General features: G+C 38.9%; 1 protein-coding gene across 1 annotated transcript in view; it reads right to left on the bottom strand.

The window, feature by feature from the left end:
- Nucleotides 1-23,039, bottom strand: part of HERC1 (HECT and RLD domain containing E3 ubiquitin protein ligase family member 1) — a 216,611-nt gene that overhangs the window by 169,498 nt on the left and 24,074 nt on the right. The window contains 1 exon segment of the mRNA XM_032621703.1: nt 3,430-4,385. Coding sequence (XP_032477594.1) covers nt 3,430-4,359 — 930 coding nt within the window. The 5' untranslated portion in view covers nt 4,360-4,385.

Raw genomic sequence — 23,039 nt, 5'->3', positions numbered from 1 at the left:
TGGCATCAAAGGCCAAAGGTGTTTTTCTTGGTGTTTACTCTTTTAGAATTCAGGGATGTACAGTGACATTATTTCCCTACTCTTTATTTAAATGTAAGTTAATGAGTATCTTGCATGCTTACACTCAAACAGAATTACTATGTGCATGGGTAGAGGAGGTTAAGAATCACACATGTAAATACAATTTAAGGATTGAACTCATTTTTGTTAGGCCTTCTACCGGGTACTCAATTGATGGTTATGCGTCTCTCCCTCTAACTTCTAGCTTGGGGATACAGTCTGTCCCAGCTGTTCTTGAGCAGAGAATCTTAAGACAGGGAAGATAAGGTCAGGATGGGATTCTTCCCCAGAATATATCCAGAATTCTGAGGAAAGCTATCCGGGGCACCCTCATCCCAAGAGAAAGCTACAATGTAGGGTATAGCCTAGGAAGGTAAGGAGGGAGGCGGAGGCCCCTTCTGCCTAGGTGTATTTGACATTTTGTCCAGAAATGAAAGAGGCCAAGTGGAGAGAAAATTGGAAATCCAGCAATAAAATAAGTTTATTATATTTTATATCTACTTTAAGGTAGGCCTTCATGGGAAAAAAAAATAAGTCAATTTAACATAAACAGGGTAAAGGCTGCATACAGCTGTCAGAAAAAATGTGGGCTTTGCAGACAGACTATGGGTTGTAAGAATTAGTTAACACAGTGCCTGGCCCATCAGTGCTTAATCAGGAGTATACATAATACTTTCAGTTCTTTTGCCAAATAGATGTGTAAATTTAGGATAATTGCCACAGTTTCTTCATCCTTAAGATAAGGATAAATAATATCTACCTTACAGATTAACATGATAATTGAATAAGACACTGCTTATAAAAAGCACCTGAGGGGCTTCCCTGGTGGCGCAGTGGTTGAGAGTCCGCCTGCCGATGCAGGGGACACGGGTTTGTGCCCCGGTCCGGGAAGATCCCACATGCCGCAGAGCGGCTGGGCCCGTGAGCCATGGCTGCTGAGCCTGCGCGTGCGGAGCCTGTGCTCCGCAACGGGAGAGGCCACAAGAGTGAGAGGCCCGCGTACCGCAAAAAAAAAAAAAAAAAAAAAAAAAAAAGCACCTGGTAGGTAGTAGGCACTCAACGAAGGTTAGAGCTCTTCCTCCCTTATTCCAGGTACTGGGAAGCAGTAAGTAGAATCCAAAAAATGAATGGGATGGTTTACTATAGGTTAATTAAGTGAATATTAAAACATATTATATAGGTAGTAGATATATTTACTGTAAAGATTTCTTAAGGTTATAGAGCCAACTTAAACTTACAGCCAAATATGCATACAAACCAATTTACAACATGCTAAAAGACAATGGGCTAAACAGATACTGAGAAAAGCAATTTAGTTTCTTGGGGCACCCTCTTCCCACTAAGGAGCAATATTGCAGGATAAGGCCTTTGAGGGTAAGGTGGGGAAGAGGCTTCTGACTCAGGGTATTTAGCATTTTGATTAAAAAGGAAACACACCATGGGCAAGCGTACGATCATATAAGTAGACTGCACAATAATTAACATGTTTTCTTTGTAACAAAGGCAATGCAAAATAAACAGACTGTAAAATGAAGAATTAAGTAACTCCTCACAGAAATATTAACATGTGACCATGAATAGATACATTATTTTAGGTCATCAAATGGCATCACATATTTGAAAACGGTATAAATTTAGAGAATGTTACCAGAAAGTATTAAGAATTGGAAAATAAAATGAGAAAAACACATATGCAAGTGAATAAGTTTAAATATTGAATAAGAAACCACAAGAGGCCTAATTGCCTTTCATAGCTGTTACTTCAAACCTTTCTTACTTAGATCATTGCTTAGATCTCTGGCTCTAGATTCCTACTTCAGGTAAAGATCATACGGCCCTTGTCAACATTCCAGATTCTGAACAAAGCACCACATGCTTTTCTAGTCTAAATTTTATTTAACATTAAGGAATTCAAATTTTCATAGATCTAATGATCTAAAATTTCCAAGTACTTGCTTACAATAAGATTATTTGTAATAAAATGACCCAATATTTACCATTCAGTTCACAAGTACAAAATGTAAGCCAGGTGAAAATTTAAATGCCCTGGTTTGAAAATAAATTCAACATAATTGTTTTTTATGAAACATTCCTGTCAATCCAACAGCTTTCCACATTTTTGCGGGGGAGGGGGAGTCATGAAACATACATACATAATTTACAAGTGGCATTTTTAATTATTTAAACTATAAATTTGTTAATTGATATTTGGTAATAAAGAATATCAAAAACGCTGATCAATGTAACTCAATTGAAATTAAATCAACTTATAAGTGTTTCAATCTTTATATTCCAAATTTGTATTCTTTTTTAAATTTAATTTTATTTATTTTTTTTAAACAGTAGGTTCTTGTAAGTTATCCATTTTATACATATGTCAATCCCAATCTCCCAGTTCATTGCACCACCACCAGCCCTCTACTTTCCCCCCCTGGCGTTCATACATTTGTTCTCTACATCTGTGTCTCTATTTCTGCCCTGCAAACCAGTTCATCTGTTATTTCAAACTTTTATTCTTGGTTTTCACAAAAGCATTAAATTTCAATCTCAGAAATTCTTGAAATTGATCATACTGCACTATATTTTACTGTTTATTCTTTAATATGGTATCTAAAGTTAGTCCTTTTATGATAGTCAAGCAATTAAGTTCCTTCATGAACAAGACATTCATTACAGATCTAGTAATCAGTTCATTACTCCCCTCCATTCAGGTCTCTGCTCAAATGTCCCAATTCAGAGACTCCCCTGATCACATTAACTAAAATACCACACCTTTCCCCTCCCCAATCTCTGCTTGAACCCATCATTTTGTATTCCCTTTCCCTCCCTTATTTTAATTCTTAGAACTTAACACTACCTAAAATTTATATTTATTGTCTGATTCCCCTACGAGGCTGTTAGCTCCAAGAAACTCTGTTTTTCTCTGCTGTATCCTTAGGGCCTAGAATAATACTTAGTACATAGTAAATGTTTAATAAAAATGGAGAAGGACGAAATTAGAGATTTTTTTCAAAAGGTCTCCACACTTACTAGCCAAGGCCCCTCATTTTACTTTTGAGTTTACTAAAACACAGAGAAGTTAGATGAATTTCCCAAGTTCACAGAGGAAGCCATAAAACTTAAACTACAATCCTAACTCCTGATCCAGTGGTCTTAACACTATACAACTAACCTGTCCTTGAATTACATATTCACATCAACACATATAAAAGTTTCTTTACTCAAAGTATATAAATTATTTAACTAACCTAACAATCACCAGTAGAATTCTCAAATCATTTGCTATTACTATCAATTCATTAAAAGTTGGGTTGACATTTCCCAAAATTGTTAGATAAGAATTTTAAAGTTGAGATTTATCATACGTACCAAAGAACGTCTCATCTGCATTAATATAGTCATAAAGCAGTCAAAGCTGATCATCCCTTCCTGGCTTGATAGTAGTTTGCTTTTCTCCATGGAATTTACAACTGCTGAAGCCCCTAAGGCCATTTCTATCCATTCAAGGAGATACCGCAAAGAACCTCGCTGAGCAGCTAAACCAAGCAGCAACTCAGAAGCTAATCTACGACCTAAAGTGTCTGCTCCAGAATTGGGAATAGTTACTCCTTTAAGAAATGTTGTTACTTGCGATAAGCAATCCAAGCCCATAGGTGGAATCTTGCTTTCATTTGCTAAAGATAATGGTGGCAAAGAGCTCACGACTTCAATTGCAGTATGAATAACGTCATTGCAAAGACTGAGACCAGGTCCCGACACAGGCATCATCCAACTTTGTCTCAGAAGTGCAAATAATAAACTTAGACCAGTTCGAACACCCATTTCTATAAGTGCATCAGTGCTTGACCGGGGACGTTCACTAACAGAATGGACATCTGCCGAACCAGAGCTGCTCTCCGGAGAATGCTGCTGCTGTTTCACTTTGCCTTTATCATGGTATTTATTAGAAAGTGCATAGAAGACACGCTGGAGTACAAGCAATCGTTTTCGAAGTGCCCCAGCAAATGGGGAATCTGAACATACCATCTTCGCTAGTGCTAGTTGACTGCTAAGAAGGGCATCCAAATAGTGGTCCTGTTCATCACTTGAAAGAGACTCACGTTCAAAGTCTGGCAACTGGGGTCCTTTGAGGCACAAAACTTGTTGGGGCAAAGGTACTACTTCCTTATTGCTGACCAGTTTAGAATATAGAACAGCAACCCCCTCTCTTGTAGCAATAGATTCACTGTCCTCTGTAATCCAGGAGCTGTTGAGGTGTTCAAGCCATTTCAGTTTCACTGGTGGAACCATAGTTGCCATTTTGATTTACTCTTCAGCCATTAGTTCTATAAAGGGAGAAAGAAAAAGGAGTCAAGTTTCTGAACTTCCATCATATATTACAATTAGTGGTTTCAAACTGGTGAAACACAAAGTCTGGACTTCAGTTAACAGTAACATACCAATGTTAGTATTTTAGCTTCAATAAATGTACCATGGTTATTTAAGACATTAATATTAGGGAGCAATGGGTTGCAGGGCATACGGGAACTCTGTACTATCTTTGCAACTTTTACATAGTCTAAAATTATCCCAAAATAAAAAGTTTATTTTAAAAATTAGTGATTTATGTAACTTTTCTCTTCAGGTTCTGGTCCCACTGTCAGTATTAACAGTGGGTTCTACATGATGATGGACCCCAAATTTGTATCTCCAGGCTTCTCCTCTGAATTCCAAACTCATATATGTAATTGTCCACTTGACCTCTCCACACCTCATAGGCATCTCAAACTTTATATTCAAAACTGAATTCCTAATCCAACATTTCCACCACACCCACCCAAACCTGTTCCTCCTGCAGAACTCCTCACTTCAATAAATGGCAACTGTATCCTTCTATTTCCTTTGGCTAAAAACCTTGGGAGTCATCATTGACTCCTCCCTCTCTTACACTCCAAATTCAATTAGTCAACTCTACTCTCAAAATATAGCCAGAATCCAAACAGTTCTCACACCCCCCCCCATTGCTGAAACCCTGGTCTAAGCCATCATCTCTTGGATCACTGAAGAAGCTTTCTTACTGGTCTCCCTGACTGTACTGAGGAGCTGCAGTGACTCCAAAAGGGCAGGAATGTTTCTGTATATTTTGTTTACTGCTGTATTCTGGCACACAGTAAGTGCTCAGTTAAGTATTTGCTGACAAAAAGTACTTAAAAACTAAGTTTGCTGGGATAAAATATTCACAAGACATATATCGTGCAAAGGACTATCATCCAAGATACATTAAGAACTCCTACAACTCAATAATAAAAAGACAACCTAATTTTTTAAATGGTCAGAAAAGTTGTGAACAAAACTTCACCAAAGATATGGCAATGGCTAATAAGCACAAAAAAAAGTGCTCAACATCATTATTCATCAGAAAAATGCCAATTAAAAACACAAAGAGATACTAATGCACACCCAGAAGGATTAAAATTAGTAAGGCTGACAATACCAAATGTTAAGCAAGGATGCAGGGCAACCAGAACTCTCACAAACCATTTGTGGAAATGTAAAATTGAACAGCCACCTTAGAAAGACATCTGGTAGCTTCTTATAAAACTAAATATAGGGCTTCCCTGGTGGCGCAGTGGTTGGGAGTCCACCTGCCGATGCAGGGGACGCGGGTTTGTGCCCCGGTCCGGGAGGATCCCACATGCCGTGGAGCGGCTGGGCCCGTGAGCCGTGGCGGCTGGGCCTGCGCGTCCGGAGCCTGTGCTCTGCAATGGGAGGGGCCGCAGCGGTGAGAGGCCCAGGTACCGCAAAAAAAAAAAAAAAAAACTAAATATATACCTACTCAATGACTCAACAATTCCTCTCCTACAGATTCGCCCAGAAGAAAACATATCTCCACAGAAAGACTTAACGCTAAATAGTAGTTGCCCCTCTAGAAGGTGAGGGCATGAATAGGTTGGGCAGGGCATGAATAGGTTGGGCAGGGCACGAGGGAACTTCCTGAAGTGATGGTAATGCTGGATTACCAAGCCTTATACATTTGTCAAAACTCAGTGAATATACATTTAAGATGTCACTGCATGTAAATTTTACCTCAATAAATACTGAATTCCAGCTGATACATATACTGAAGTATATTTAGGGGGAAGTATACTGATATGTATAATTTACTTTGAAATGCATCAAATAATAAGATGCACTGACGTGTGTGTGTGTATAAAGATATATATATGTATATACATACACACATACATATGGATTGATATGTGATAAAACAAGTATAATAAAATATTAATGGCAGAATCTCAGTGGTGAAGTATATATGCCTGTTCATTTTTAAATCTTTCAACTTTGCTGTATGTTTGAAATTTTTCATCATAAAATATTGCTGGAGAGTTGGGACTAACTCCTGCTTTTCAAGCAAGTTCCCAGAATGGTAGTCATAACAGTTGGTGGTAGATAAAGATCCTCACATAATGAAGGGCATTTTATTTTCATGATATATGTAGCTCTTAAAAAAAGAGCTCCAATGATAGAGACTGCAGGCTAATTAAAAGGAGTTTCCTACTTCCAAACATGCCCTGTTAAATTCTAAATATAAAATCTAATGGTACTTCTTCCTTTTTCAAGCTTATGATTACTATGCTTAATTTAACTTCAATAGATACTTGGAAAGTATGTACTTGGGAGAGGGAAAATAAAACCATAAGCCTCCTCCCACTTCATTCGGCTAAGTATTTACTAAACATTGTGCAGAGGATATAAAAGTACCTTACTTACCTCCATCCCTGCAAGCCAGAGGTAATTCTGCTCTTTTTATTTTTGCTAGTTTGACTGCTATAAAGGAATATGTTGTTATTCTAATTTCAATCTCCCTGATCACTAACACCTGAACAGCACATGGATATTGGTCATTTGGACACACTCTTCTGGGAAATGCTTATTCATGTCCTTCTAGTCACATATTTTTCTACTGGGTTATTTTTCTTGTCAATTTGTAAAAAGTTTTTGTATTTTATCATTGTCCTCAGCACTGCAAATATTTCTTCTAAATCTATCTTTCGCATACATACACATCCTTTCTTTATGGCTCCTGCTTTCCATTCTTGGTTAAAAGAGCACCCCAACATCCCCATGCCCTTACACATAAACTCTAGATAATACAGGTATTCACCTAGATTTTCTTGAAGTATTTTTGATTTTTTTACACATGACTCTTTAAATGAATTTTATATTCATCTGAAATTTTAATTAAGTTCTGCATGGTGTAAAATTGGATTCCAATTTTATTGTTTCCAGGTGGATAGCTAATTATGCCACCACCATTTAAGTCATCCAAGACTTCCAAGACAGCTGAGGACAATGGCAGCTGCATGATTATCTCCCCAAATTTCTTCCCAAACAATAAGGAAAAATAAATTCTACATAAAACCGCACCCACAGCATAATTTGAAGATATAGAATGACAAAACTGCAAATTAACTGTAAAAAAAGAAATATCATCAATCCCAGTGCACACACTCTCAGCTCCAAGAGCCACAAGGTTTTTTGCAAGCAGAAGCAGACTAAGAAAATCTGTAGAGAAGAGAGAAGAGGAAGGATAGTGAAGGAGCCTAAAGGTGATTTGGAATGACTGCCAGAAAGATTAAATCCACACTAAATCTGAAAATACTGAACAAATGTCCAGGCAGATCAGAGCACAGACTACAAGGAAGAGATTTCAAAGTACATTTAATTTAAAGAGTCAGGCATGATTTAAAGAAGCAGGTACAATTTTAAAAGACAGGTATGATTTATATGAGTATTCCTTGAAATGCAGAGGAGAAAAAAGACAAAAAAGAAGAGAGAAGCATTCTTTGGCAACTGGGTGGTAAAGGGTAAAAGAAAAAAAGGAGGGGGGAATATTTAGGGTTCTGCAAGACAAAAGAGAACTATAAAATTGGAGATATAACAAAGCTTCTCTCAAGCAAAAGAAACAAAGCTCCAAAAAAAAAAAAAAATCCTTTGAAGTACTTGGACTTTGCTATATAGACAGAAGAGGGTGCCATTAAATTAGGAATATTATTTTAAAAACCCAATACCATAAAAATGAACAAGAAAAAAGTCCACAGAGAACTACTGCAGAAAATCAGTAAAGTTCACATATATCAACTGATGGAAATCGTCCTGATAACAAGAAAGCATAAGAAAATAAAAGTTAACAATCCAAGCAAAATTAAACACACAAACATTTGAGGATAAAAAAACCTTGAATCAGAAATTCAAAAACTAAAAGCAGAAAAAGGCCACATAAATAATTAAATAAATAAAGTTTTTAAAGTTTTTGAAAAGGGAAGGAACAGGGAAGGAAGAAAGGGGAAAAAAAGGAGAAGAGTTGACTGAACTCAAGAAAGAAACGGAAGAAAAAGACAAAATTCTCAGAAATGAAAAATGAATTATAAACTGTCCAAGGGTAGACTCAAATAAAAAGTTAGCAAAGGGCAATTAAAGGCTGGAGCAGGGAAACAACTATGAGAATTAAAATCTCACACACATACACATACACACACACACACACACACACACACACACACGAATCAGTGAAAGTAGTGGAAAGAGAAGACAAGCAAAGACGGGCAAGTATTTGTACTACTGGATTACCTGAAAAAGTAAAACAAAAAAGCAACAAAGAGCTGATTTTAAAGCTACTAGCCAAGAAAACCTGCCAGAAATAGAAAAAAAAAATTTTTGAATCAATACAATAAGGGTTCACAAGGTACCTGGGAAATTAAGCAAGAACAACCAACTCTAAGACATTGGCCTTGTAAATTCAAGGATTTAGATAAAACCCTCAAGACCTCCAGGCAAAAAGATCAAATAACTTAAAAAGGTAAAAGAATTAGATTGGCATTGACATTTTAAAACCAGTCAAATAAACAGCACAGCAACAGCTTTTATAAAGCAAAAAGTACAGGGGGTGCAAGGAAACACAGACAGAAACACACAAATAATGGGAGACTTTAATATACCATTCCCAGTACAAGACACATCAAGTGGACAAAAATATGTAAGGAAACAGAAGACCTAAACAACAAAATAATTTACTCTTTTTCCATTACCAGGATCTATTTCTGAATTCTCTATTTTGGTCCACATGTCCATTCTTATGCCAACAGTGACTTGATTACAGTGGCTTTTATAAATATTCTGATGGCTGGTAAGGCAAGTCCCTAACCTTTAAGATTATTTCATTCAATTACATGCTACCTCTCCCAAGGTAGCATGTTCTAATTGGAACTTCATTAAATATATATATTAATTTTCAGAAAATAGATATTTTTATGATAATTTGTCCACCTAAGAATATAGTATGTCTTTCTATTTTGATCCGGTGTGATTTTAGATTTTCTTCATATAAGTCCTATGCCTTTCTTGATAAACTGTTTCTTGAGTATTTTTGATTTTGTGGCTACTATGAATGGAATTCCCCAATTTCCTTTCCTGGATAATTATTGCTATCCAGCCATCTGGGTACATTCGTACACTTTTCCAAATTATGCAAGGATAGAGATGAATGAAAGAAACATAAACCATATAACAAAGGGTCAGAAAATGAAGAAAGCAAAGAAGTATTAAAGATAAAACAGAAAAAAAGGTCAGCAACAAGACTAAGCATATCTACTCATCACTATCAGCAAAACTCATCTATTAAAACCAAAGACAGGGCTTCCCTCATGGCACAGTGGTTGGAAATCCACCTGCCAATGCAGGGGACACAAGTTCAAGTCACGTGCCGCGGAGCAACTAAGCCCGTGCGCCGCAACTACTGAGCCTGCACTCTAGAGCCCACGAGCCACAACTACTGAAACCCACGCACCTAGAGCCTGTGCTCCACAACAAAAGAAGCCACTGCAGTGAGAAGCCCGTGCAGCCAAACAAAGAGTAGCCCCCACTCACTGCAACTAGAGAAAGCCCACATGCAGCAATGAAGACCCAACACAGCCAAAAATAAATAAATAAATATTTTTTAAAAACCTGTTACAAAGCTACAATAATCAAAACAGTGTGGTACTGGCATATAGAAAAATGGAATAGAATAGAGAGCCCAGAAATAAACCCTCACATATATGGTCAAATGATTTTTGACAAGGGCTCCAAGACATTCAATGGGAAAAGGACAGTCTTTTCAACAAAGAGTGCTCAGAAAACTGAATATCCACAAGCAAAAGAATGAAACTGAACCTTTTCCTCACACCATGTATAAAAATTAACTCAAAATGGATCAAAGACCTAATGTAAGATTGAAAACTCTTAGAAGAAAACATAGGGCAAAGCTTCAGGACATTGTATTTAGCACTGATTTATTAGATATGACACCAGAGGCACAGGCAACAACAAAAAAAAATAGACAAAGTTGACTTCATGAAAATTTTAAAATTTTGTGCATCAAAAGACAGTAGTAATGGAGTAAAAAGGCAACCCACAGAATGGAAAAAAATATCTGCAAATCATATATCTGATAAGGGATTAACAGCCAAGATATACAGAGAACTTCTTAAAAGCAAAAAAAAAAAAAAACAGAACAAAAAACCAACCCAATTCAAAATGGGCAAAGGACTTGAATAGACATTCCTCCAAAGAAGATATACAAACGGACAATAAGCAAATGAAAAGAAGGTCAACATCACTAATCATTAGAGAAAGGCAAATCAAAACTACAATGAGATACCACCTCACATCCATTAGGATAGCTTACCAGAAAAAAAATGTTGGCAAAGATGTGGAGAAACTGGCACCCTTGTGCACTGTTGGCAGGAGTGTAAAATGGTACAGGGGCTGTGGAAAACAGTATGGCATTCCTCAAAAATTTACAAACAAAATTACCATATGATTCAGCAATTCCATTTCTGGGTTTATACCCAAAAGAATTGAAAGCAGGGTCTTAAGAGATACTTGTAAACACATGTTCATAGCATCATTATTCACAAAAGCTAAAAGACAAAAGCAACCCAAATATCCATCAACAGATGAATGGACAAATAAAACATGGTATTAACCATACAACGGGATATTATTCAGCCTTAAAAAGGAAGGAAATTCTGACACATACTACAACATGAATGAACCTTGAGGATGTTATGCTAAGTGAAATAATCCAGTCACAAAATGACAAATACTACATGATTCCACTCATACGATGTACTTAAGAGTATATAGTCAAAATCATAGAGACAGAAAATAGAATGGTGGTTGCCAGGGGCTTGGAGGAAGGGGGATAAGTAGTTATTGCTTAATGAGAATAGTTTCAGTTTTTACAAGATAAAAATAGTTACAGAGATGGACAACAATGGTAGTTGTACATCATGAATGTATTTAATACCACTGAACTGTACACTTAAAAACGGTTAAGGGCTTCCCTGGTAGCGCAGTGGTTGAGAGTCCACCTGCCGATGCAGGGGACATGGGTTCGTGCCCTGGTCCGGGAAGATCCCACATGTCGCGGAGCGGCTTGGCCCCTGAGCCATGGCCGCTGAGCCTGCGTGTCCAGAGCCTGTGCTCCGCAACGGAAGAGGCCACAACAGTGAGGGGCCCGCGTACCGCAAAACAAAACAAAACAAAAAAAAGACAACAAAAAAATGGTTAAGATGGTAAATATGATGTTATATGTATCTTACCAAATACATAATTTTTTTTTTTGAAAAAAGTAAAAGGCACATTGCATGGGGGGTGGGTGGGGGGAAGGATGGTGTGAAACCAAGGCCCAGACCAATAGCTCAGAAAGGCAAAAAGTCTGCTTCACCGTTATTAAGAGAACAAAGAAATTGGTCATCCTTGGTCTGGGAGTACCTTCAGAGTAAAGCTATGCAAGTAATACAAAGAAGCAGGAGGTTCCAGGAGGAATTGGCCATCCATAGTTTAGGAAACCAGAATGTATCAAGGATAACTAGTAATGTAGTACTACAGTCAATAAAGTGTGTGTTGGGTTGTACAAAACTCATCAAAGAAAAACATTAAGAATGTCCTACCTTTTCCCACAACACCAGCTAATTCATGCTACTTCGTGGATGGTTTGTTTCTCCTATTGTAGGCAAGATTTACCCTTTTTTATCTTGGAATTTTCACATATCCTAGCATGCATAGTTTTGCACTTGTGTATCACCCCCTAAAAAGCTCTCGCATCTATCCAGATATCTCCATTTTCACTGCCACAACCCTCATCTAAGTTACAACCATCTCTCATCTGGACCACCAAAATAATCTCTTAATCCTCCTTTGCCTCCCTAGCCAGAGTAGTGCTTTAAAAAACAAACCTGATTGTGTCCCTCCCCTGCTTTAAAATCCTTTGGAATATGTCATCTGAGATTTGCTTCAAAATAATACAAGGGGCAAGGAAAGTGGATCGAAGCATGTGGTATGACAGGAGACAGATATTTGATCTTTGTCCAGTTCAGGCACAGAGCTCCTAAAACCCTTGGAATCACTGGAGTGATAAGTATCTTTTGCATGCTTACTAGATGACTGGTGACTGGGGGCCCCTAGATAAGTTTCAGGATCAGGGAAGGTCCTCAGAAATCGAAGCCATCATTAGAGTTGGAACTTTCAGCCCCCAAACCCCACCTCCCAGGAGGGGAGAGAGGGTGGAGATTGAGTTAAATCACCAATGGGCCAATGCTTTAATCAATGATGCTGAATTAATGAAACCTCCATAAAAACCCTTGAATGACAGTTTGGAGAGCTTCCAATATGCTCAAGGAAGGCATGGAAGCTCTTCACACCACCCTCCAGCCACCTCCACCCCCTGCCCCCTACAAATACCTTGCCCTAATCATCTCTTCCATTTGGTTGCTCCTGAGTTGTATCCTTTATAAGTCAGTAAATGCAAGTAAAGTGTTTTCTTGAGCTTTGTGAGCCATTCTAGCAAATTATCAAACCTGGCGAGGAGGTATTGGGAACACCCAATTTATAGTGAGTTGATCGTAAGTATAGCTGGCAACCTGGGACTTGCAACAGGCATCTGAAGTGGGGACAGATCTGTGGGACTGAGCCCTTAATCTATGGAGTCTTTGCTAATTCCAGATAGTTAGTATCAGAATTGAGTTAAATTGGAGGACATACAGCGTCTAGAGAGTTAGAGGATTGGTTAGTGTGAGGAAAGAATCCACACATCTGGTGTCAGAAGTGTTAATGAGTGAAAACAGTCAGAGGGTCGAAATGAAATAAAGTGGCCACGAACTGATAACTGTTGAAATGCATGTTGGGAAATATTCTCTCTGTTTATGTATATGTTTAATATTTTTCTATAATAAAAAGTTAATAAAGTCTTTTCTATTTTTTTTAAATTTTTTGGCCACGCCGTGTGGCATGTGGGAATTTAGTTCCCCGACTAGGGATTGTACTCACGCCCCCTTGAGTGGAAGTGTGGAGTCTTAACCACTGGACCACCCGGGAAGTCCCAATAAAATCTATTTTTAAAGTTAAAATTTTTTCAGAAGCAATCTGAATTGACCTCTCACCCTTGCTCTCCCTTCTCTAGCCACACCATATGTACTCAATAATTGCTAATTGAATTAAATGTCACTTCCAAGGGAAACTATCCCTGAATGTACCCATATGAGATCAGGTCCCTCTTTTAAAATGCTCACACAACACCCAGTACTTTACCTTCACAGCATTCTGCACAGTTTGCAATTATGTACTTTTTTTTTTTTTTTTTGCGGTACGCGGGCCTTTCACTGTTGTGGCCTCTCCCGTTGCGGAGCACAGGCTCCGGACACGCAGGCTCAGTGGCCATGGCTCACGGGCCCAGCCGCTCCGCGGCACGTGGGATCTTCCCGGACCGGGGCACGAACCTGTGTCCCCTGCATTGGCAGGCGGATTCTCAACCACTGCGCCACCAGGGAAGCCCTTATGTACTATTTATGTGATAATTTGCTTAGTGTCCTCTCATATTGGTCTATAAGGTCCATGAGGGCAAAGACAGAGTTGATTTTGCTTATATTCCTAATGTTTAGCACATAAAGAGACCTCAAGAAATATTTGCTGAATTGAGCTAAGCAATCTGGGTCTGTGGTTCATTATTTACAAAGAATCTAATTTAAACCCAGATATTATCTTACTCTGAACTGATATAATGGAAGCACTTTAAAAGAAATGATTCCAAGTGGGGTGGTACCACAGGGGACAGACACCATGGATTCTGTCTTCCATCCATTTCTGTCTCCTCCTCTCACCGTACATACATTTCTGGAGTAGTTCCAGCTACTCCCAAGGCTTTCACCTACCTCTCATATACTAATGATTCAGTCCAAATGTCTCCCTCCTGAACTCCAGACCTGAACATCCACTGCTAAAATGATATAACCATTCCGATCTTCAATCTTAAATTGAAAGGAATTTTAAAGGAAGGACTCTTAAACTCAGTATGTTTAAAACTGAACTTGTCAGGAATTCCCTGGTGGTCCACTGTTTACGACTCCACACTTTCACTGCTGAGGGCCTGGGTTCAATCCCTGGTCCAGGAACTAAGATCCCACAAGCCACGTGGCACAGCCTAAATAAATAAATAAAACTGAACTTGTTGTTCCCCACCACCCCTCTGCCACACGCACAGCTAAAAATAAATTTATGAAGCTCTAAATTTATGAATTTAGAGATTCATGTAAGAAAGACATCAATAAAGATACTTATCAAGAGCATTTCTGGAAGTGCAGGAAGGACAGCCCATTTGCAAAGTTCTGCAACTGAAAATGAAGTGCACACACTGTGATCCAGCTCTCCCCACCCCGGCCGCAAGTACTTCCTTTCTCCAGGGCTTCATTACGCTGACACTGATTTTGGCACTCTAACTCATTAAAGCACACAAATTATCAATGTTTAGCTGCACAAAAGTAAACAGCTGGGCTTCCCTGGTGGCGCAGTGGTTGAGAGTCCACCTGCCGATGCAGGGGACACGGGTTTGTGCCCTGGTCTGGGAATATCCCACATGCCGCGGAGCGGCGGGGCCCGTGAGCCATGGCCGCTGAGCCTGCGCGTCCGGAGCCTGTGCTCCGCAACGGGAGAGGCCACAGCAGTGAGAGGCCCGCGTACCGCAAAAGAAAAAAAAAAAAAAAAAAAAGTAAACAGCTGATTAAAAAGGAAAAAGCTTTTTTTGTTATTATCCCTATTTAGAAAGTAAGTACACTTAGAAAACGAAAGGACTTGCTGAGTTTGCTGACAAATTGTTTTGCTACATCAATAATCAGAACTAGGCAAATAAACCAGGAAGCAGACATGCTTATTAAGCAAGTAAAGAACTATAGACAAAATTGAATAAAACGAATGGGTTTTTACTTGTATTCAAGAACAACCAATTCACAATCCTGATGAACCAGCTAAACACTGGCACGGAAGAAAAAAGAAAACTGCTGTCGTCTTGTTTTGTTTTGTTTTAATTTACAGTGATGATTTATACCACTAAAAGCCAATTGTTAATCACAACTAACTGCTGAACAATCATCAAAAGGAAGACACCGGAACTCACCAAAAAAGATACGCCACATTCAAAGACAAAGGAGAAGCTGCAATGGATGGTAGGAGGGGCGCAATCACGATAAAATCAAGTCCCATAACAGCTGGGTGGGTGACTCACAAGCGGAGAACAATTATACCACAGAAGTCCACTGGAATGAAGGTTCTGAGCCCCACTTCAGGCTTCCCAACATGGGGGTCCAGCAACAGGAGGAATCCCCAGGGAACCAGACTTTGAAGGCCAGAGGGATTTGATTGCAGGACTTCAACAGGACTGGGGGAACCAGAAACTGCAGTCTTGGAGGGCACACACAAAGTAGTGTGCACACCAGGACCCAGGAGGAAGCAGCAGTGACCCCAGACCTACCTGGACAGTGAACCAGACCTACCTGCTAGTGTTGGAGGGTCTCCTGTAGAGGCGGGGTGGGGGGGGGGGGTGGCTGTGGCTCACTGCAGGCACAAGGAGACTGGCAGCAGAAGTTCTGAGAAGTAATCATTGGCATGAGCCCTCCCAGAGACCGCCATTAGCCCCACCAAAGAGCCTGCAGACTCCAGTGCTGGGTTGCCTCAGGCCAAACAACTAACAGGCAGGGAACTCACCCCACCCCTCAGCAACATGCAGATTAAAGTTTTACTGAGCTCTGCCAACCAGAGCAACACCCAGCTCTACCCAACACCACTCCCTCCCAACAGGAACCTTGCACAAGCCTCTTACATATAGCCTCATCCACCAGACGGCAGACAGCAGAAGCAAGAACTACAATCTTGCAGCCTGCAGAATGAAAACCACAATCACAGAAAGTTAGACAAAATGAAAAGGCTATGTCGCAAATGAAGGAACAAGATAAAACCCCCGAAAAACAACTAAATGAAGTAGAGACAGGCAACCATCCAGAAAAATAATTCAGAATAATGATAGTGAAGACAATCCAGGACCTCAGAAAAAGAATGAAGGCAAAGATGGAGAAGATGCAAGAAATGTTTATCAAAGACCTAGAAGAATTAAAGAACAAACAAACAGCTATGAACAATACAATAACTGAAATGAAAAATACACTAGAAGGAATCAGTAGCAGAATAACTGAGGCAGAAGAACGGATAAGTGACCTGGAAGATAGAATGGTGGAAATCACTGCCGTGGAACAGAATAAAAAGAAAAGAATGAAAAGAAACGAAGACAGCCTAAGAGACCTCTGGGACACCATTAAACACACCAACATTTGCATTATAGGGCTCCTAGAAGGCAAGAAGACAGAGAAAGGACCCAAGAAAATATCTGAAGAGATTATAGTCAAAAACTTCCCTAACATGGGAAAGGAGATAGCCACCCAAGTCCAGGAAGCACAGAGAGTCCCATGCAGGATAAACCCAAGGAGAAACACGCCAAGACACACAGTAATCAAATTGACAAAAATTAAAGACAAAGAAAAATTATTAAAAGCAACAAGAGAAAAAGGACAGCATACGAGGGAACTCCCACAAGGTTAACAGCTGATTTCTCAACAGAAACTCTGCAAGCCATAAGGGAGTGGCACTATATATTTAAACTGATGAAAGGGAAGAACCTACAACCAAGAATACTCTGCCCAGCAAGGATCTCATTCGGATATGACGGAGAAATCAAAGACTTTACAAACAAGCAAAAGCTAAGAGAATTCAGCACCACCAAACCAGCTCTACAACAAATGCTGAAGGAACTTCTCTAAGTGGGAAACACAAGAGAAGAAAAAGACCTACAAAAACAAACCCAAAACAATTAAGAAAATGGCAATAGGAACATACATATCAGTAATTACCTTAAATGTGAATGGATTAAACACTCCAACCAAAAGACACAGACTGGCTGAATGGATACAAAAACAAGAACCATATATATGCTGTCTACAAGAGACCCACTTCAGACCTAGGGACACATACAGACTGAAAGTGAGGGAATGGAAAAAGATATTCCATGCAAATGGAAATCAGAAGAAAGCTGGAGTAGCAATACTCATATCAGATAAAATAGACTTTAAAATAAAGAATGTTACAAGAGACAAGGAAGGACACTACATAATGATCAGGGGATCAATCCAAGAAGACATAACAATTATAAATATATATGCACCCAACACAGGAGCACCACAATACATAAGGCAACTGCTAACAGCTATAAAAGAGGAAATCGACAGTAACACAATAAGAGTGGGGGACTTTAACATCTCACTTACACCAATGGACAGACGATCCAAACAGAAAATTAATAAGGAAACACAAGCTTTAAATGACACAATAGACCAGATAGATTTAATTGATATTTATAGGACATTCCATTAGAAAACAACAGATTACACTTTCTTCTGAAGTGCACATGGAACATTCTCCAGGATAGATCACATCTTGGGTCACAAATCAAGCCTCAGTAAATAAAAGAAAATTGAAATCGTTATCAAGCAGCTTTTCCGACCACAACGTTATGAGATTAGAAATAAATTACAGGAAATAAAACGTATAAAACACAAACACATGGAGGCTAAACAATACACTATTAAATAACCAAGAGATCACTGAAGAAATCAAAGAGGAAATCAAAAAACACCTAGAAAAAAATGACAACAAAAACATGACAATCCAAAACCTATGGGATGTAGCAAAAGTAGTTCTAAGAGGCAAGTTTATAGCAATACAATCCTACCTCAATAAACAGGAAAAACCTCAAATAAACAATCTAACGTTACATCTAAAGGAACCAAAGAAAGAAGAACAAACAAAACCCGAAGTTAGTAGAAGAAAAGAGATCATAAAGATCAGAGCAGAAATAAATGAAATAGAACCAAAGAAAACAACAGCAAAGATCAATAAAACTAAAATCTGGTTCTTTGAGAAGATAAACAAAAGTGACAAACCTTTAGCCAGACTCATCAAGAAAAAAGGAGGAAGAGGACTCAAATCAATATAATCAGAAATGAAAAAGGAGAATTTACAATGGACACCACAGAAATACAAAGCATCATAAGAGACTACTATAAGCAACTATATGCCAATAAAATGGACAATCTGGGGCTTCCCTGGTGGCGCAGTGGTTGAGAGTCCGCCTGCCGATGCAGGGGACACGGGTTCGTGCCCCGGTCTGGGAAGATCGGAGCGGCTGGGCCCGTGAGCCATGGCCGCTGAGCCTGCGCTCCGCAATGGGAGAGGCCACAACAGTGAGAGGCCCACGTACCACAAAAAAAAAAAAAAAAAAAGGACAACCTGGTAGAATGGGCAAATTCTTAGAAAGGTATAAACTTCCAAGACTGAACCAGGAAGAAATAGAAAGTATGAACAGACCAATCACAAATAATGAAATTGAAACTCTGATTGAAAATCTTCCAACAAACAAAAGTCTAGGACCAGATGGCTTCACAGGTGAATTCTATCAAACATTTACAGAAGAGTTAACACCCATCCTTCTCAAACTCTTCCAAAAAACTGCGGAGGAAGGAACACTCCCAAATTCATTCTACAAGGCCAACATCACAAAATTGGGTTATTCGTAGAGTCACGGATGGACCTAGAGACTGTCATACAGAGTGAAGTAAGTCAGAAAGAGAAAAACAAATATTGTATATTAACACATATATGTGGAATCCAGAAAAATGGTACAGATGAACTGGTTTGCAAGGCAGAAATAGAGACACAGATGTAGAGAACAAACGTAGGTACACCAAGGGGAGAAAGCGGGGGTAGTGGGTGTGGGATGAATTGGTAGAGTGGGATTGACATATATACACTAATATGTATAAAATAGATAACTAATAAAAAAAATTTTTTAATAAAACAATACTTTGTTCAAAACAAAAAAAGGCCAATTGTTCTTTTTTCCACTCATGGTCCAATGAACAAATCCAAATTTAATTATATACACAAACTACTAAAGTCACCAATGAAAAGTGGGGTTCGAAAAACTACCAAAGGACTGAAAAAAAACCGAACAGCACTACCTATCTTTCTAAAACATAAATGAGGGAAGCTGACGGTTTTGAGCACAGAGGTAGACTTAATGGTGCCTACAAGTGAATTTATCAAATTTTGAAGCTTTCTAACATTCTCTAGGTGAACAGAACAATAATAGCCTCTAACATTCATTGAGCATTTTCTACGTGGCAGGCACTGTGCACCCTTTCGATGTATTATCTTATATAATCTCAGAACAACTCTAAGAAATAGGTACTATTATTATTCCCATTTGCAAGGAAAGGAAATGGAGGCACAGTGAGGCTAAGTAGTTACCCAAGGTCACACTGCCAGTAATTGATAGAGTAAGGATTCAAACCAGAGCAGTCTGACATCCAACCTCAACCACTAAATCGTGCTGCTTATCACTATCATGATGGTTTCACATGTTCTGTATCACTAAATTTCTAAAAATAAAAATCTCAGAAGCTTTCAATGTATCAATTGCCAATTCAGTTATTTCTTTATTGCTAAGATAAAATCTGTTTCTCCTAGCCACTCTGTCCAGATCCTTAAATGATCCCAAACAGGTTACAACAACAACAAAATACTTTTCATAGTCCTCATCATAAATGTGCAGGACAGAAATGCAAAGGACTGAGAAGAGCATCTTCTTTTTTTAAGAAGATGTTGGGGGTAGGATTTACTTATTTATTTTTGCTGTGTTGGGTCTTCGTTTCTGTGCGAGGGCTTTCTCTAGTTGTGGCAAGCGGGACCCACTCTTCATCGCGGTGCAGGGGCCACTCTTCATCGCGGTGCGCGGGCCTCTCACTATTGCGGCCTCTCTTGTTGCGGAGCACAGGCTCCAAGACACACAGGCTCCAAGACACGCAGGCTCAGTAGTTGTGGCTCACGGGCCTAGTTGCTCCGTGGCATGTGGGATCCTCCCAAGCCAGGGCTCGAACCCGTGCCCCCTGCATTGGCAGGCAGATTCTCAACCACTGCGCCACCAGGGAAGCCCAAGAGCAAAATAATTTTGATAGAGAACAAAGTCATAAAATTTCCATTATCTGACTTTTAGGCTTATTATAAGGCTACAGTAATCAAGACATCTACTATCATAAAGATAAACAGAACAGAACTGAAAGTCCAGAATAGGCCCACAGATACATGGGCAATTGATTTTTAACTAAGGTGCCAAGATAGTTTAATGGGGAAAGGATAATCTTCAACAAAGGGTGCTGGATCAACTGGATATGCACATGGAAAAAAATGAACCTCAACCCTAATTTCATACCATGTACAAAAATCAACTCAAATTGGCTCATAGACCTAAATGTAAGAGCTAAAACTACAAAAATCTCTAGAAGAAAACAGGAAAAAATCTTAGCAACCCTGGATTAAGCAAAGACTTCTTAAATAGGACTCAAAAAATCGACACATTAGACTTCATCAAAATTAAAAACATCTGTTCAAAAAGCACTGCTAAGAAAATGAAAAAGCAAGCCTCAAATTTAAACTATTTGCAAAATACATATCCAACAAAGGACTAGTATCAAAAATATGTAAGAAGAACCCTTTCAACTCAGTAGTAAGAAAACACAATTTTTTTAAATGGACAAAATATTTGAATAGACATTTCACCAAAGATACATAAATGGCCAAACAAGCATATAAAAAGATGCCCACCAACATTAGTCATTAGAGAAATGCAAATTAAAACTACAAATGAAATACTATTACAAACCCATTAAAATGGCTAAATTCAAAGAAACAGACAGTACAAAGTATTTGTGAGGATGTGAAGCAACTAAAACTCTAATAAACTGGTAGTGGGAATGTAAAGTGGAAAATGGCAGTTTATTATAAAACTAAACATATACTGTATTTACTATATACGCAGCAATTCCACTCCTTAGGTATTTTTCCAGAAAAAGGAAAACACATGACCACATAAAAACCTGTACGTGAATGTTCATAGCAGCTTTATTCATAATAGCTTAAAACTGGAATTTCAAATGTCCATCAACTGATGAATGGATTGACAAATTATAGTATATTAATACAATGGCATACCACTCAGTAATAAAAAGGAATGAACTACTGGTACAAGCCACAACGCAAATGAATCTCAAAAGAATTACACTAAATTAAAGAAGCCAGTCACAAAAAAGTATATAACTATGCTTCCGTATCTATACACTTCTAGGAGAAGCAACACTATAATGATAGAAAACAGATCAGTGGTTGCCAGTGGCTAGGGAATAGGGAGAGTGGATTAACTGCTGCAAAGAGGTATAGCAGAACTTTCTGGGGATGATGAAAATGAAAATGAAAAATATCATGATTGTGGTGGCAGCTTCATGATCACACATTGGTCAAAATTTGTCAAAACTGTTCATTTGAAATGGTAAATTTTGTTGTATGTTAATTATACTCATTAAAGCTGAACAAAAGCAAATTAAAAAAACCAATAACTTGGAGACCTCTTGCCTCCTCTTGTCCACTTAATGCCCAAAGGTTCTGGGACCTCCTCTTCTTCTTCTCAATATTTTCCTTTCTTTTTACATCAACTGTATATCTTCATTGCTAAAGCTGAACCCATCACTACATTGATACCTCCCAAATCCACATCCCTGGACAGCATCCCTGCAGAATGCTGGTCTTGTTTCCAAAAGCCTCATGGATATCACCATGTCAGTGCTGCCTACTCTCAATTCACCATGTCCAGAATTAACTTCAATGTCTTCCAGCTTCCCTACCTCCTAATGTTCTCCTCCCCTCCCCTCCTACATTCTTACAAAATCAGCTCCTTCTGATACATCACTCAAGTACCCTTAATCAAAACCATAGAACGGTCTTTGACTCAGGCCTTTCCTTTACACCCCAGCCTCTTTTAACATTTTTCCACTGGCTCCACCCTGTTTCAACCATTATAACCTACCCTGGGAAACTGCAACGGGCTCCCAAAGAGTCTCCCCATTCCCCTGCATTCTACCTACTTCTGGATTAATCTTAAAGCTCAGTTCTAACCAATTATTTCATTACCCATTTATAAAGAAGTCAATGGCTCTCCACTTCCTATGAAACAGAAAACAAGACATTGTTGTGGGTTTAAATCCATTCAGAGGGAGCCAAGTTTGCCTTCCGATTTCATCTTCCACAATCCCCCTAAATACATCCTAATTTTAACAAACCAAACACTCTGACCTCGGTGCCTTTGTTCATGCTAGTCCCTATAACTGATGGCCCTCACCTATTTAATCTTTACCTGTCAAAATCCGTATTTCTCCTTCAAAGGCCTATCTCAAAGGTCACTTCCTCCATGAAGCCTTTCAGGTTTTAATCACTCTACACTCACCAATACAGATTTGATCACTTCCTCCTCTAAACTCTGATAACACTTTTGTTTACACATATTGTAACATCTGTCATACTCTGCCTGATTTATCATTTGTGTACTTGTCTTCATCACCACTGCCCCATGTACTCTACAACCAGGCAAGCTTTTCAAGGCTGGTGCTCTGTACTGCTCCCTCTTTTGCCCCTTTAAGTCACTGGCATCCTACCTTTTTTGCTGCAGGGGCTCAGGAACTCTCTGCAGT

The sequence above is a fragment of the Phocoena sinus genome, chromosome 2, assembly GCF_008692025.1.
Source record: "Phocoena sinus isolate mPhoSin1 chromosome 2, mPhoSin1.pri, whole genome shotgun sequence".
In the NCBI taxonomy this organism is placed as follows: Eukaryota; Metazoa; Chordata; class Mammalia; order Artiodactyla; family Phocoenidae; genus Phocoena; species Phocoena sinus.
The sequence above is the reverse complement of the archived record's forward strand: the minus strand, read 5'-3'. Positions and strand labels throughout refer to the sequence as shown.